The 18,188-nt window shown below is 40.1% G+C and overlaps 1 protein-coding gene across 2 annotated transcripts in view; it reads right to left on the bottom strand.

Annotated features, from left to right (window-relative positions):
- The window catches only part of tln2b (talin 2b), a 113,160-nt gene that overhangs the window by 11,242 nt on the left and 83,730 nt on the right, over positions 1-18,188 (bottom strand). For both annotated transcript variants that reach the window (XM_060886306.1, XM_060886307.1), the window contains 14 exons: positions 17,609-17,790; positions 13,103-13,235; positions 12,813-12,914; positions 12,452-12,622; positions 11,485-11,631; positions 10,436-10,537; positions 10,140-10,259; positions 9,329-9,475; positions 7,035-7,201; positions 6,716-6,899; positions 5,270-5,395; positions 3,311-3,427; positions 1,698-1,883; positions 617-724 (listed from right to left, as the gene is read on the bottom strand). In XM_060886306.1, the coding sequence (XP_060742289.1) occupies positions 617-724; positions 1,698-1,883; positions 3,311-3,427; positions 5,270-5,395; positions 6,716-6,899; positions 7,035-7,201; positions 9,329-9,475; positions 10,140-10,259; positions 10,436-10,537; positions 11,485-11,631; positions 12,452-12,622; positions 12,813-12,914; positions 13,103-13,235; positions 17,609-17,790 (1,992 nt within the window). The remainder of the gene's footprint in view (positions 1-616; positions 725-1,697; positions 1,884-3,310; positions 3,428-5,269; positions 5,396-6,715; positions 6,900-7,034; positions 7,202-9,328; positions 9,476-10,139; positions 10,260-10,435; positions 10,538-11,484; positions 11,632-12,451; positions 12,623-12,812; positions 12,915-13,102; positions 13,236-17,608; positions 17,791-18,188) is intronic.

Here is an 18,188-nt window from a genome sequence, read left to right as displayed (position 1 = left end):
GCACACGCAGAGACACACACGCGCACATGCAGAGACACACACACACAGAGACACACACACACACACAGAGACACACACACAGAGACACACACACGCACGCAGACACGCACACACGCACGCAGACACGCACACACGCACGCAGAGACGCACACACGCACGCAGAGACGCACACACGCACGCAGAGACGCACACACGCACGCAGAGACGCACACACGCACGCAGAGACGCACACACGCACGCAGAGACGCACACACGCACGCAGAGACGCACACACACGCACGCAGAGACGCACACACACGCACGCAGAGACGCACACACACGCACGCAGAGACGCACACACACGCACGCAGAGACGCACACACACGCACGCAGAGACGCACACACACGCACGCAGAGACGCACACACACGCACGCAGAGACGCACACACACGCACGCAGAGACGCACACACACGCACGCAGAGACGCGCACACACACACGCAGAGACGCACACACACACACGCAGAGACGCACACACACACACGCAGAGACGCACACACACACGCAGAGACGCACACACACACGCAGAGACGCACACACACACGCAGAGACGCACACACACACGCAGAGACACACACCAGTAGAACATGTTCGAGCAGGTCAATGTATCCGGTGGTACACTCTTGGCCATAAAGCAAGGCTTTGCTCCGCGCATCCTCAGCCACTTCCTGATGATACGCAGCTTGCTGCAGAGGAAAGACAGACTAAGTAAAAATGCACATCATGTCTCAAAAACCAACCAAACAAACAACAGAATACAAGAATACTTTACATAACAAAACAAACCACTGAACATCAAAGTCAGTCACAATAACGGTTAACTGTTGCATGTTAACTATGTGTACTAACTCAACAACCAAATTATTAACAACCCCTTTCTGGAAGTGAAGAACCGTGTGTGTGAACTCTTTAGGGTTAGAGATGTTTTTCTTCAAATAGTGCAATAAGTTGTAAATAGGGACTGTACAGATTACTTCCATATCCTCCCTGTCAGTTGGAACATGTCAATAACAAGATTCTGTGTCCACTCACAGAACTACTACTTACTGGGTGTTCTTATAGTGACAGTTATCAGTTTGAGGTAGATCAGCAATGTGAAATACACAATCCAGCCTGTCACAGTCACTAATAACTATACACCTACTGTAGCAGTCACTGATGTCACTTTTTATTTTGTCACAATCTGATGTTTGATCTTGATATTAACAGACCATCTTGACTCATGCCTACATGTGTTTATGCACCGAGCTGCCACATGATACCCTGATTAGATATTTACATGAATGAACAGATGGACAGAATTCCTAATAACTTGTTCAGCTAGTGTATATTCAATAGGATTAATGGACATGGTGAAACAGTAACGCTACTATTGCTCTTTAAACCAAAGGTTAAATGAATAAAAAATAAATTCATTTGGATGTATAAACTGAAGGCTAGGTCAATGTGACCTTGGTAAAGGGGAGTAAATTGTGGTTACACTGCCCCAAAGCCCCTTTCCTTTGAAGCCATGCAGATCAGTGCCAAAGCTGCCGAAATAAATGAAAGCTTGTGTTGATTCAAATGTGCATCTGGGCACGTGTGTGTGTGTGTGTGTGTGTGTGTGAGAGAGAGAGAGAGAGATGAAGAATGTGATTGTTGAGCGAGGGCCATTAGCACCTTGCAGGTGAGCAGCATGTCAGAGATAGCTTTGCGGCTCAGGTTGGCAGTGGCGATGACGTCCTCCTGCTGGCCAGAGTTGCCTGCTGCCACGGATTTGGCTGTGGCTACAGTGATGCCCTTGGTCATGCGGATGAGCTCCTCTGGTGTGGCAGGCTTCTCTGGAGTGTCCTTGGACTGGAAGACCTGCACGTATAAAAATTCAGGTGAATACCAGTGTAAAGAAAAACATTATACTGACACCTTTCGTTTTTTTTTTAAGTCCAAAAATGAAGAAATATTATTCCATTATTATTCTATTAATATAATATTAATTTACACCTGCTATTAGGACAGTCTCTAAGCATATGATAGGCTTTTATTCTAGAAATATTTTAACAAATTTACTGCTGTTTTAGCTGTATAATAAATTTGCGCTCAAAATGCAGACCTTTCATTAAATAAATTGAATTAAATAGAAATTTGGAAATAAATGCCCTTGAATTAAGGTGAAAGTCTGATCTGAGCTCATGCCACCATTTAAATATCAATTGAACCGACAATATTTCTATATAAAAGTCCTGCAAAAATGATCAAATCACCTAAGATTCAAGTTTCTTCTGACTACTCCAAAAAGCTGACAATTCCAAAAACCGACTCGGTCCAAAAATGTCTCACAGAACAATATCTATCAATCACTATTCTGCACTTAAAATCCACTTATGTGGAGCATAGAGCATATAAATCCTTGTAAGCGTTACTATAAAAACAATAAGATATTAGAAGCATAATATAAACCTGTGATTTGTCCATAAGAGCTGCTGCGGTTACAGAAAATAAATCTTCTGTCTATTCCATACCTCTGTGATATAATCCTGAAGATCTACTGCACATGTCCATGTTATTTGTAATCACCTGATGGATATGGAACCGAATTCCTGATACAGCACTATTTAATAATTCAATAACCCAATAAATATTCAATAATCCAAAAATTGAACTGGAATCAGTGCAGGTTTGCATCCGCACAATGGAAGTGCATCATTAACATCTCTCTAGCGGCGACTGCTTTTGTTTGTTTTCTGTATGCACCATAAGGCTTGTTCAATGCTCTTGGTCTCCTGGGGGAACTCTGATAAGGATTAAAAGGATATTAGAGGCAGAGCTGGGCACTGAGCATTACTGGCTTCATCCTACTCTTGCTCAAATTGCCCCTGTGCTACTGCTATGTGAAACAGAAGGGAGAGACGAGCAGGTGGAGACTAGACTCCAGAATATCATAGCATTCCACAAAGTACCTCAGTAAAATATAACAGATGGACCTGGACACAGATACAAGTCTAGATCTCTAGGCTAAAACTAACTGATCTTAAATCACGGCTAAATTGGAAAAAAAAGAGGCATATTAGTCATTTAATTAGATTTATACCAAACCAAATAAACTGACATTTTCATTCCCCTGTTGCAGGGAAAGATTCATTAAGTTCTGATTTTATTAAATCCAGTCGAGTTGAGATACTTTAAATAGCTTAAGCAAATGCGAAGGCACAAATCGTTTTAATAAACACACAATGATTCTGAAACCTGCTTATATCTCTAGAGTTACGTCCTATTACCCTTCCGCTATGACGTACCGTTAGCTCCTGTTTGATGAACTCAATGGTGGCCTCCAGCGCTCTCGTGCCACGAGTGGCTTCATCCTCCACAGCTTTGACCGTTTTCAACAGAGAGGTCACATTGGTCACCATCACCTAAAACACAGAGAGATAGAAAGCAAACAGCTTATCAGCAAGGTTTTAAATTATATTTAAATTTCTTTGCTAATTTCTTTGGGCTTTAACCCTCCAACCAGCAGGGGGAGCAGGGATCAATGTTCCAGTCAAATGGCTTTAGGAGTTAGGACAATCAAACTGAATTAAAGTCTGTATACTCCAAGATTCAGTGCTCTCAGTTCAAAGTGAGTAAGAATAGTGTTTAGATTGAAAAAAGTGACACAGCTGTGTTTAAATAAGAAATAAATGACTGTTTTAGAAATGGCAGAAAAAAATGATGTGAAGTTTTGTGAGTACAACACAATGCTGAAAGGAGAGGTACTGGATTCATTCTAAAAGTACAAAAATAAATAAATAATTGTAAATTACATTATGAGAAAAAAAATTAGCGCAGCAGGACATCAGGTCCCTGGTTGGTTCCTAAATTGAGATTAATGTGACTGTATGGGTTTCTCTAGTTTCATCTTACCTCCTAGAAAGATGCTGAGAGTGAATGAGTGAGTGAGAGAGAGTGTGTGTGTGCACGTGCATGCTACCCTGCAATAGACTGGTGCCCCATTCGCTGTGTATTCCTGCCTTTCACGCAGCGTTCCCAGAATGGCTTTTGGCAAAAGCCTGACTAGAATAAATCAGTTACTGAAGATGAATGAATGGGTTACAAGAGAAGGATACACCCACGATAGCAGCCCAGAGCAACACCTTGAACTCGACATGCACTACAGCTGTACAAGGTATGAGTAGCTTTAACACTCCATATATTGTAGGAATAAAACCAAGCATATAAGTCACAGAAGCAGCAATCTGATTCATCTCATTAGAAATAAATGCTAAATAAAATCACCAGTTGCAGATTTAAATAACCAGACAACCAGAGTCTAATGAATAATGTTCAGAAGTATCACTAGATGAATTTAAAAATACAGGAAAAATCTCAAACATTTGAAAAGACTTTCTATGGGATGCATTTCAGTTTTTTTTAGTCAATAGTCAGTTCCACTGCTGGCTGAAGCTCCTCAATTGCAAGATAACTACCTATTCAGAAGAGTGAAACTTGCCATTTTCTTTTTTTCCTCCCCAAATTGCACAGTGTGCACAAAATACTCCCCGAGTCGATAGACTTGCCATCCACAGGATCTTCTGTACTCCTGCTCTGCTGCTCACTGGATTTATTATTATACTATTATACACAACTGAAAATCACAGGAGATCATCAGGTTCTGAAATAAATGCCCACCTGGCAATCACACCATTTCTGAAAGAATTTTTTCCACATTTTGATGTTTGATATGAACATCATGAAGCTCTTGAGTAATATCTGTAGGTTTTTATGCATTTCCATGCTGTCACATGATTGGCTGTTTGAATAACTTCATGCATGGCTGATTATACACATGTTCCTAATTAAGTGAACAGTGAATGACTAGTTGCAGATGGATGCAACTGATTAAAGGGCGAGTAGAATGGCAAAAAAAATCTGGGCTGTTTGTTCTCTCTGTAGGTAGTGAGCTAGAGAAAAAGTTCATTCAGTGTACTGTACTTGGTGAATAAAGTTTTAGATTGACAGATAGAATTCAATTTTAGACCGACAGACCCACGTGACGTGCTGTGATCACATACAGCTTAGTTGGGTTCCGTGCTGTGTGGCTGATGAGTCACACATACACACACACACACAGATACACTGTGATACCCATCAGTGTAACCCAGGGCTAAATCATGGCCACACGCTGAGGCACACAGCCTGAGGAGAAGGCACTGCACACATCCGAGACAACCAGAGACTGTCTGAACACACAGACAAACACACAGAGAGACACACACCTTGGCAGCACTCTTTAGCTGGTACATTGAAGGGTCATCTGCTGGCTTTCCTGCTGCGCACTTAGTCGCACCTATCAGTTCGGCAAGAGCTTTGGCCACATCCCTCACGGCGTTGATGAGAACCACCTGAACAAAGACCAAGATGAAAAGTACAATGAAAGGAAATCAAGAGAGCAGTAAGGACACACAGCCTGTAATTAGAAACAAGTGGGGTTATAAAACACGCTACGAACGAGAGAGAGAGAGAGAGAGAGAGAGAGAGAGAGAGAAGAGAAAGAGAGAGAGAGAGAGAAAGAGAGAGATATTTTGTTTGTTTAGTCATGTCAGCAACAAGGCTGTTTCACGGTGAGTAAACAAGGAGTGTAAACAATACCAGACATAGACTTTACAAAAGTATACAAGACGTTTCAGCTTAGAGCAAGACAGAAAATCTACAATGTGTTCAGCTGATACTTTCCTAAATGTTTCCATTAAACACATCTATGAAAAAACAGATGATATCAAAGGCTTTGCAGTTCAGTAGGATATGTTTGATCAAGGCAAGAGAGAGTCAAAGGCGGGGGAGACAGAGAGACAGAGAGAGAGAGAGAGAGAGAGAGAGAGAGAGAGAGAGAGAGTGTCAGAGAGAGAGTCAAAGGCGGGAGAGACAGAGAGAGAGAGAGAGAGTCAAAGGCGGGGGAGACAGACAGACAGAGAGAGAGAGAGAGAGACAGAGAGAGAGAGAGAGAGAGAGAGAGAAAGAGAGTCAAAAGCAGGGTAGACAGACAGAGAGTGAGAAAGAGAGCACGAGTGAGAGGTATATAGAAGCTTGTTCATAATAATTGTGTCCCAAATGGTACCTTCTGCATAACTGTTGCTCTACATACCCAAGGCTACGTTAGTTAGAATTGTTACTAGTCAAAGTCCACTGCATAATTCAGCACTATGATTATTAAGTGGTAAATCCTTCCCAAATTCTAAAGTTAGACAGAAACACAGTGTGTGATGGTACAATTCAGCTCTGTAGTTCTCAGCATTGCTAGAGGGTCTGCAATTTATTATTCTTTTCGTTACAGTGGTGTTAGTCATAACGCACTATTCTCATTATAGTTATTATATTTATCATAGTTATTAGCTTCTATGATGTGGTCTGTTGAACTGCATGGGTTTAATATAAAACTCAATAAGTATGTTTCATGTGTTCTGCCCTTGAAAATATCACAAAACAAATAGATGACTTCTAATAAATACATGAATTTATTAAACAATTATTGTTAATAAAAACTAGATCTAGTGACAAGGTGAGTGGAATTTATTTTACGGTTAAAGGGATCTTAAAAAAAACTAAATTAAATTAAATACATAGACAAACAGATTTAAGCAATAGAAGGACACCGAACTCCTTGAGTTACAAAACAACTCGAAAGCTATGCAGCCTAATCTAAAACACTCTGACCTCCCACATACCTGTGTCTCTGGATCGTCTGAGCCCATGCTGGCAGCCCCTAGTTTGACCACGTCTGTCAGATGGGTGATGGTCTTGGCGGAGGACTGCGCGGCCTGGGCCAGTCTCTCCTGGCTGGATGCTGCGCCAGCCACTAGCAGTTTGGTGTCCTCCACTAAAGCCTTTGCTGTCTTCAGAATGTTCTCCCTAATTTGTGTCAAATGAAAATAATCACACATTATAGACATGCTCATGATGTTCAAACAATGTTTATAAGAAAAAAAATGACGTAACTAATCTCTAATGCACGTTTTTTTTTTTTTCAGCTCAGCTGAGAATTACCTGTGATCTGCAAAGGACTCTTCGTTTTCAGCGTTCAGTGTGCCTGCAGTGGCAAACATGATGGTGGTGTCCAGGTCAGCGATGATGCCAGAGACAGAGCTGGCGGCTGTGATGCAGGCCTGAGTGCCTTTGTTACCTGCTTGGAGGGCGGACAACACCATGGACACCTGAAGGAGAGAACACCGGCTTATATACAGCTTAAGATTAGCACAGATGTGGAGTTTTTATTTATTTACTTCTTTTATATATATAAAACTTTATATATAAAAAAATGTTGAGAGCACTGATTAAAGCCATCATACTGTAATGATTTAGCACATCCTATAATCTGCATTTATCTGCAGGAGGAATGAAGAAAAACATAAAGAATGATGACAAGGAGCTGAGAGCAAAAGGAATAAAGGTGCTATCAATCAAGCAGCAGCTTCATTCTCACAGGATGAATATTGATGGCTTTGGCACTCTGAGCATAAAGGGTCCATATATCCACATGCAGGCTGATCACAAAGCTGACAGACAAAACAGGAAAGTGAAAATCGAATGAAAGAAATTCTCCAGGAAAAAAAAAAACAGAGGAAAAGCATTTGAGTGTAGCTGAAAGCTTAAGCTGACCACACTTATTAGTGTAGCCATCCATTCCAGCAAATTCTCTGCTGCAGTCATTTCATTTACTCAGTACTTCACTGCAGGCACAGCTGGCCACATCTGTACACACCCCACACCATAGAAATGAAGTGAAGAATTAATCCAGTATTTTACAATCCACTGTATAACACCATAGACAATAAGTCAGAAAATTAATTTTCCACCGCTACAAAACACAGGATTGAACAAATAATTTGTTGTCTATAGCATGAGGTACGAGAGCTTGTATTAATATTGCATGTAAAGCCATGGGCATTTACTCTGCAGACTGAGCGGCATGCTTCTACTCTAAAATGCAGTAACGGTATCAGTGACAAGCAACTGCTTTCCAGCATACAAGTGAATCCATTTCCTTCACCATAATTACTGTTGCCTAGACAATTTTATTACAGACGTTAACCCGTAAAAGGAAGGTGTTTGATACGCACCCGTTAATGCTCTAGATAACACATCACCCTGCATTATTATCAGTTAAAAGCAATTACCAGCTGTTGCTGTGCTTTATCACAGAAGATGCGATCAAATTTACAACCAATATTATCAGACACAAACAAGGATTTACTTAATTGCTTCAACTAAGTACTTTCAGTGGTAAACATCATGTTCACAATTCATTGAACAGACAGAAATATTTCGCAAAGGTTTATTACTGGAAATTTCCTTAAGGGTTTTTTTTTTTTTAAAGCCACATATAATTTGGTAACATCTACTGACCTACTGATAAACAGATTAGTGTACTGAATAAACGAGCTAATGGCATACAGGAATAGGTAATTCTGTGTTCCCCATAAAAGGTGCACAAACCTGACTCCTGGAGAAAAAGTATGACAATATACACACATGCATACACCAAGGACAGGCAAGCTCTGACTACGAGCATATTAAAGGTCCATTTGGAATGAGCATGTTGGCAAAAAAAATGTTTATTTTACACTCCAAGTATGGCTTAAACATTTATACTTAATATGCAGACAGGAGGCAGACACTGAAGACACTAACGTTATCTGTCATTATCCATAGCCTACGCCCGTCGTGGTGGTTTCAGCAACCTGCCAAGACATCTACGTGCCCTCTTATATGGTAGTCTCTTTATATAAACAAGTCATTCCAGACAACACATGACTGGACTGATCCCTCATCTTAAGTCTGCCCTCTTCTTTTTTTACACAAAGCTACTCTAGTGATAAGTGATTCGACACAAAATTACTGCCACAAGAATGGAAAATTTGAAACCCTTCATCTCTCCTAATTGCTGCAATCTACCTCTTTTCCTTCATGGTCATCTCTCGGAAAGTCATGCAAACTTTGAGCAGAGATTTACTACCACAGCACTTCACAACAGTCTTATCTTCCACACCAATGTGACTTGCTGCACAGCAAAATTCTAACCTCAAACCTTACGCTGCAGTTGTTTGATGGTTCTGTGACATGAATTTTAGTCTTATTAAGTCATGAATTTTAGTTCAGTCTTATAAAGGACTAATGACAACACTGAACAACACACAAACCGCAGTGAAATACAGTCTTATAATGCAGACACTCTCCCTTTCTCACTGTGATTTACTACATTTGATGTAGAACATAAATGTCTCGGTGAAAGTGGTGCAATCAGAATTGTGGAGGATGGAAGTGAGAGCGATCAGGCCTACCTTCTCTGTGACAGCTCGTGCACATTCGATCAGCTCTCTCTTGGTGAAGCTGTCTGTGGGACTCATCTGGAGTGCACCAGCCTTCTGCACCAAATAGATACAGCCATGACCGAGCTCCTGCACACGGCTTTTTATCTGAACGCCAACCTAGAGAAGAGAAGAGACGTGTGGCACAGTGAGACCCTGACCAAGTGTACATGCTCAATCCCTCAATCCTAGACTGCTTTGGTTCTTCACATAAAGGCCGATGGGTGAATAATGAAAAGACGGCGAGAGCTGGTGAGTGGGCTGGATGGCACTACACCTTTAGTTTCCTGACACATAGATCCATGGGTAGGTGGTGCTTCATTACCACCTCACCAGAGGCTTTTAAAGCTAGTGGGGGTGCGCAGTAACTATGGTAACAGCAGCAGCTGCTTATGTAAAGGCTATTGAAGAGAGCGGGTGGCTCACAGACACTAGATGCATGCTTTTGTTTAAAATATACATAATCAAACAGTGATGCATGACTGGCACTTACAACTTTATTCTTAATGATAAGGAAATGAACAAAATATGTATTAACATTTGGAAATAAATTGTGGTTTATGGAGTTATATCCAGATAGCATATTATTCGCTCAACCCGTTTGTATTAGGAGCATAACCAGCTGTGCCTCTTGCTTATATATTCTCTGCACTGTATGCATTATCCACAGCAAATGATTATATAATCTGTGTGTGTTTATATGTTCGCCTCCTGTCCACCCTGCACCCCTCTTCCACCCTACTGTTCTGTTGATGACAGACTGTCTCTCCAAACTGATCCTCACCTCCTCCGGCTCGGCTGTGGCAGCTGCCAGGCGTCCTTGCTGTGCCAGCTGGATGTAGTCCACGGTCACCTGAGACGCCAGGCCACCCAGCTCCTCCTGGCATGTCACAGACTTCGTCATCTGGAACAGATCACTGTATCAATGTCTTGCACGTACCTAAACTTTAGCTACAATCTATATGTTTCCATTTTTTTTACTACTGAATAATCAGAGGAAACATCAGAACACATGTATATAGCGTTTTAGAAAAGACAGCCGAGAGCATTGGGAGCTAAAAGTGATGACAGGGTACTCACCATTTCTTGTGCGGTGATAGCGATAGCCTTGGAGAATTTTACCATAGTGGTCTGGTAGTCCACAAATGTGCCGTCCGTTTCCGGCGGAGTTCCCTCATCCATCTGAGAGAATAAAACCCATGAAACAAGGCTCATTTCAGCAGAGTTCCCTTGCAAAACAGGCCTTAGTGAAACACTGAATGTGATGTTCCTCTTAATTACTGTCTTTGTGAGAAATGGGTGAAAATTAATCTGCAGCTATGTTTCAATTGTTGCCATCATCCACCGTGTGTCTACTTGACAATATAATGAAAGAGTGCAGACACACACAAACGAGATGAACGGCGGTGTAGGATCAAACAGAGGCTAATAATGAGCTCTGTGGAGGGCTACAGCCACGGCGACAGTCCCGGTGTGAATGAGTGACAGCTGGAGACACTCTGGCTTTGAATGTGAAAAACCTCCTGCAGATTTCTAATCACAGCTGCTGAAAGGACCCCCTTCCAAGCATCCACATCCAGAATCCAGCTTTTGGCACAGAACTGGCACAGAGAAATAGCCAGGCTGCTTGCGTGCCATGTACAAATAACTGCTCTCATATTTCCATTGCATAGCTGAGTCCATATATCTATTAGTACTAGTTTCATTGCTTAATAATCACTAATATGCCATAATTCAGCTGGATAAATAGTCCTAATGACATACAAACCCTAAATAGCCTATCATTATTTTTAAAAACTGGGTACAGGGTTTATCTTTGTAGTCTCAGATACTCTCTTAACTTTGTCTTAGCTATTATTGTAATAATTCCTTATATTAGAACAACATTCTTCATTCATACAAAGACCTGTTTTCTGAACTTTCAATTCATAACTAATAAAAAACAAAAAGACAGTTCTAAGTAATGATATCAGTTGTTTGGACTCCAAAGTATCACCCAGTCATCATAAGGGTCTAAGTTGCATTTAAGAAACGTTCACTTCCGTTTCAATTCTTGTAATACTGAGTTGTGTAGCCTCATATGAACTGAGCTCAGAAAGACGTTATACCTTTGGTGTGTGTGTGCTTACCCGTCCCATGGCCTCAGCGATGGACTCCACCATGCCTCCTACCATCCCACCCTCACTCGCTGCCTCATTCAGCGTCACCATGATGTCATCTACTGCTTCCTTCATCAGCTGTGCTGCCTCAGCTATAGCATCGTGGGTATGCGCTGCCTGTATGAGGACAATGTGCGGGGTGTACCAGTTAATGTACACTGATGATCAGACACAGGTTGTTAACCACAAGGCCTAACCCATTAACAAATATCACTCAAGTATGAGGAACAGCTCTGCAGAAAGCCATACATGGGACAGGTAAACAAAGATGCTAATTTAATTACAATACACAATACCAAATTAAAACTACTGTAAAAGAAGAATACTGACATGTAACTACAACATTCTTATTTTATTTAAGTTCTGTAAGCATTTCGACCAATAACAGAAGTTCCAGATAGGTCAAGAGTGTCAAATCAAATGAATTTAGAATCTGTGTTCCAAATAAAAAATGCTGTGTTGACTGTAATTAAATTAAAAAAATGTTATTCTCTGTTATTGCACTAAGGAGAAAAACAAAGCAATAAACTCAAGGCCATAAACAGAGCTGCTGAAAAAAATAATCTGTAATGTTTCATGAGCAAAGCTACAAATTTGACACTAACCATTTCTCTCTCTAAAAGAACTAACATTTATGGATTTTTTTTTAAAATTCAGAAACCCAGAGTAATGCACACATTTAAGAGGAAGTGATGATCAGATATCGAACTGACTTTTCGTCCAGTCCACTTGACATAGTGGACTACGTGTAATGTGTCCTGTTATCCAAAATGACTTATATCCCCCCTAAGATTTGGTAAAACTCTGTATTTTTACAGTATAAAGTATTGGCATAAGAACATTCCACATATCAAAAGCTTCTCATTCTATTGCTCAGCGTATTCAATGCTATATACATGTTCATATCAGTGTGAGGAGATATCAAGCTTTGTTGTACCTTAGGGTTTCCTCCACCCTCTTTGGCTGCATAGAGCATCTGCAGTGCAGACTCAGCAAGCGTTTTTGTCTGGTCCAGGATGTTCATCTGCTGCTGGTGGTCCATATGCTTAGAGGCCAGTCCTACTGATGCTACAATGAGTGGCTCAAAGTAGCTAGCCACCTGACTCACCTGTGAGAGGATGGAAACAACCAAAGCTAGTCACAGCCAGAGAGGTGTACTGTGTGTTTAAGAGTGATGTTCATTTGGGTGAAAAGTGTGGACAATCTAATCTGGATTAAACTGCAGTGTATAACATAATGAGGTATACCACAGGAGTCATTTGCTATGTGAAAAATGCCAGTGTGTGTGTGTGTGTCACCTTGTGCCCAAGCTGTGCGGCCTCTCCGCGGGCTGCAGTAGAGATGGGTTCGATCAGATGGCCGATTTCCTGCACGGCCGAGGTCACCTGCTCCTGCACAGCCTGCAAAACCACCAATACAGCCACATTAGCTACAATGCTGGCAGCGTTCCAAATCAACAAAGCTGCAGCAGCACCTGCTCATCAGCAGAAAGATAAATCCATAGGCAGCAAACGGGAGGAATATTTTCATCACTGTACTGAACACACACTAATAGGCAGCTGAGAGACTGATTTTAGTTTTTCAGCACCTCCAAAGAAATGTCGTCTCTGCATGGTAGACTTTGGCCCACGGCAGCTAAGGAGGCTTGCTCTATGTCTCGGATGCACTTGTTGATGCTGTCGATGCTGTGATCACACTCCCGCTGACCTGGAGCCTTGTCCCTGAAGCAGCATAAGAAAAAAAGGTTAGTGCTGATTTTGCACTACACCATCACATGACGACATTAGAGTTGCAGAAAATATGAGAATTAGTGCAGACTTGGCATTTGTAAGCAACCATTCAAATAAACACACTAAATATAAACTCATTGGCTGCTTTCCAGTTGCATTTGGATGGATTGGGAGGACAATGGTAGAGGAAGGCATCCAAGTGGTCACAGATCACTTCTTCTGATACTGCTCTTGTTGAGCAGGCTGTTGGCTAAGAGCACACCCTTAGAGATAATACTGATCAGACTGTCTAGATAGACAAAAAACATTACCATGTATTACTGTCTGATCTCTAATCAGCTCTAAATGCACAAGAAACATTACCATGTATTACTGTCTGATCTCTAATCAGCTCTAAATGCACAAGAAACATTACCATGTATTACTGTCTGATCTCTAATCAGCTCTAAATGCACAAGAAACATTACCATGTATTACTGTCTGATCTCTAATCAGCTCTAAATGCACAAGAAACATTACCATGTATTACTGTCTGATCTCTAATCAGCTCTAAATGCACAAGAAACATTACCATGTATTACTGTCTGATCTCTAATCAGCTCTAAATGCACAAGAAACATTACCATGTATTACTGTCTGATCTCTAATCAGCTCTAAATGCACAAGAAACATTACCATGTATTACTGTCTGATCTCTAATCAGCTCTAAATGCACAAGAAACATTACCATGTATTACTGTCTGATCTCTAATCAGCTCTAAATGCACAAGAAACATTACCATGTATTACTGTCTGATCTCTAATCAGCTCTAAATGCACAAGAAACATTACCATGTATTACTGTCTGATCTCTAATCAGCTCTAAATGCACAAGAAACTTTACCATGTATTACTGTCTGATCTCTAATCAGCTCTAAATGCACAAGAAACTTTACCATGTATTACTGTCTGATCTCTAATCAGCTCTAAATGTACAAGAAACATTAACATGGACTTCTCTCTGATCTCTAATCAGCTCTAAATGCACAAGAAACATTACCATGTATTACTGTCTGATCTCTAATCAGCTCTAAATGTACAAGAAACACTACCATGTATTACTGTCTGATCTCTAATCAGCTCTAAATGCACAAGAAACATTACCATGTATTACTGTCTGATCTCTAATCAGCTCTAAATGCACAAGAAACTTTACCATGTATTACTGTCTGATCTCTAATCAGCTCTAAATGCACAAGAAACTTTACCATGTATTACTGTCTGATCTCTAATCAGCTCTAAATGTACAAAAAACTTTACCATGTATTACTGTCTGATCTCTAATCAGCTCTAAATGCACAAGAAACATTACCCTGTATTACTGTCTGATCTCTAATCAGCTCTAAATGCACAAGAAACATTACCCTGTATTACTGTCTGATCTCTAATCAGCTCTAAATGCACAAGAAACATTACCCTGTATTACTGTCTGATCTCTAATCAGCTCTAAATGCACAAGAAACATTACCATGTATTACTGTCTGATCTCTAATCAGCTCTAAATGTACAAGAAACATTACCATGTATTACTGTCTGATCTCTAATCAGCTCTAAATGCACAAGAAACATTACCATGTATTACTGTCTGATCTCTAATCAGCTCTAAATGCACAAGAAACTTTACCATGTATTACTGTCTGATCTCTAATCAGCTCTAAATGTACAAGAAACATTAACATGGACTTCTCTCTGATCTCTAATCAGCTCTAAATGCACAAGAAACATTACCATGTATTACTGTCTGATCTCTAATCAGCTCTAAATGTACAAGAAACATTACCATGTATTACTGTCTGATCTCTAATCAGCTCTAAATGCACAAGAAACATTACCATGTATTACTGTCTGATCTCTAATCAGCTCTAAATGCACAAGAAACTTTACCATGTATTACTGTCTGATCTCTAATCAGCTCTAAATGCACAAGAAACTTTACCATGTATTACTGTCTGATCTCTAATCAGCTCTAAATGTACAAAAAACTTTACCATGTATTACTGTCTGATCTCTAATCAGCTCTAAATGCACAAGAAACATTACCCTGTATTACTGTCTGATCTCTAATCAGCTCTAAATGCACAAGAAACATTACCCTGTATTACTGTCTGATCTCTAATCAGCTCTAAATGCACAAGAAACATTACCATGTATTACTGTCTGATCTCTAATCAGCTCTAAATGTACAAGAAACATTACCATGTATTACTGTCTGATCTCTAATCAGCTCTAAATGCACAAGAAACTTTACCATGTATTACTGTCTGATCTCTAATCAGCTCTAAATGCACAAGAAACTTTACCATGTATTACTGTCTGATCTCTAATCAGCTCTAAATGTACAAAAAACTTTACCATGTATTACTGTCTGATCTCTAATCAGCTCTAAATGCACAAGAAACATTACCCTGTATTACTGTCTGATCTCTAATCAGCTCTAAATGCACAAGAAACATTACCCTGTATTACTGTCTGATCTCTAATCAGCTCTAAATGCACAAGAAACATTACCATGTATTACTGTCTGATCTCTAATCAGCTCTAAATGCACAAGAAACATTACCATGTATTACTGTCTGATCTCTAATCAGCTCTAAATGCACAAGAAACATTACCCTGTATTACTGTCTGATCTCTAATCAGCTCTAAATGCACAAGAAACATTACCCTGTATTACTGTCTGATCTCTAATCAGCTCTAAATGCACAAGAAACATTACCATGTATTACTGTCTGATCTCTAATCAGCTCTAAATGCACAAGAAACATTACCCTGTATTACTGTCTGATCTCTAATCAGCTCTAAATGCACAAGAAACATTACCATGTATTACTGTCTGATCTCTAATCAGCTCTAAATGTACAAAAAACTTTACCATGTATTACTGTCTGATCTCTAATCAGCTCTAAATGCACAAGAAACATTACCCTGTATTACTGTCTGATCTCTAATCAGCTCTAAATGCACAAGAAACATTACCATGTACTACTGTCTGATCTCAAATTAGTTCATCTAACCAAAATATCCCCAAAGGCATTCTCTGAATATTAAATCCCTGAGCTCCAGTTCACATATGTGTAATTTGACTATGGCAGCTATTGAGATGGCACTCCATTAACTATTAGGAGAAACATAAAAGTAGAGCAACACCACAGTATTGCATATCAGATGCTTAATACATCAATTCCAAAGATAGGAGTTATCTGACTTAGTGTTACTGTTAGGTTTACACAGTTGCCTGAAGTTCCCACAGTACTACTGTAATGATGTGTGGAAGCCATCGCCTCTGCCACCAAAAACAAACAACCAAACAAAAGGAAACCATAACTAAACAAAAAGGACATAAACAGCAGGAAAGAGATAAGCAGTCAAATTGCTATTATACGCTTTCCACAGTCCACAGAAAATCACAAGTGAGAAAGAAATGTCTGTAACAGATGAGATGTGAAGACTGATATTACACATCAGAATAAAACTGCAAGACTAAAACTAAAAGACATAACACAGTGTATACACTATGTAGGATCCACAGCTCCACTTATAACACTTTATATCTATATCTTATGGAACATTTCTATTTTTGCTGATATCTAATTAAGCAAGCTTGTTCTGCTTCTTCCCAAAAAGGCACTTGATGGCTGAAAGTATTACAAAGCAGGAATGATTTTACCACCAGTCTTTCACTGAGGCTTACACTGAGAATCAGAGCAACCTTGAGTTTCTATATAAAGCCTACACAAACCTGACTTACTTGAAGTGTGTATTCGTCATATTAAATCATATTAAACCCTAGCTTACATTGGTTTAAAGAGGAACAAAATGTGTCCGATTATCACCCATCGAGTCTGTGCACATGCTACAGCATATAGGCTTTAAAACTATATTTGAATTCTTGATGATTAGGGAGCTTTTCTCACAGCTAGTCATTAAACTGAGCGGTATGAGAGTCCAGGGGTTCAGACGGCACTTCATTGTCACTCGAGTTTTAATTGTGATCTTTGGAACAGCCGACATATCTCAGCTGTGAGGTAAGTCAAGTATTTTAATGCAAACAAAGGTGATGATAATTCAATAAAGAGGTGCTACAGACCATTAAGCTTCAAAAATAATACCATTTCCTACAAATTTGTTAGTAGAAACACAACAGGTATTAAACAGTGACAATGGTGGCTAGCATGTGCTTCATTAAGAAACATGAAGTCTTCATATAAGTGTGTGCACATGTGAGTGTTTCATGACTGAAGTTCTGAACCTCTGACACTGTCAAGAAGTGCCAGCATGAAGAAATAAGTTGATTGCTTTGTGATTTTTATGGTGACAAAACAAACCTGATAGCGGTGATGAGGCTCTTTATGGAGTCGGACACAGTGCGAGAGTGGCCTGCCAGGACGGACCACGTAGGTGGGTCTTTAGGGTTGAGGATGAGAGAGCGAGCACTTTTCAACAGCTGGGTGGAGCTGTCCAGCATAGAACGAGCCGAGCACAGGATTGGCTCCTGAGCTGCCGAGCCCTGGAAAACAAGGATACAAAAATAAAGTAACTAAACACAGACATTTTCTGGACAACCTTTAGCCAAATTCGTTTCACATTCAGTTAACCACTGCAAATCCGAAGCAAAATGTAATCTAAAATGTACATGATACTACACATCAAATCACAAAGACATCGTAGAGAAACGCCTGAAGTCAGTTGCTCTAATATGCACACAAGAAAACTCGTCGTTTTATTTATACTGCACTGACACTCTCTACCTTGCCGTCTGAACCGGGTCGCAAAACAAACCGTGGTGATAAACCTTGTAAAAGCTGAGGAAGTGTGTTTTATAAACACTATAAAACATGAAACCGACCGGCAGTTCACCTTGAGTAATTCCCTGTCTTTAAAAAAAAAAAAAAAAAAGAAAAAAGA

The sequence above is a fragment of the Tachysurus vachellii genome, chromosome 14 (assembly GCF_030014155.1).
Source record: "Tachysurus vachellii isolate PV-2020 chromosome 14, HZAU_Pvac_v1, whole genome shotgun sequence".
NCBI classification, from domain to species: Eukaryota; Metazoa; Chordata; class Actinopteri; order Siluriformes; family Bagridae; genus Tachysurus; species Tachysurus vachellii.
Note: the sequence above shows the minus strand (reverse complement) of the source record. Positions and strands in the feature narration are given on the sequence as shown.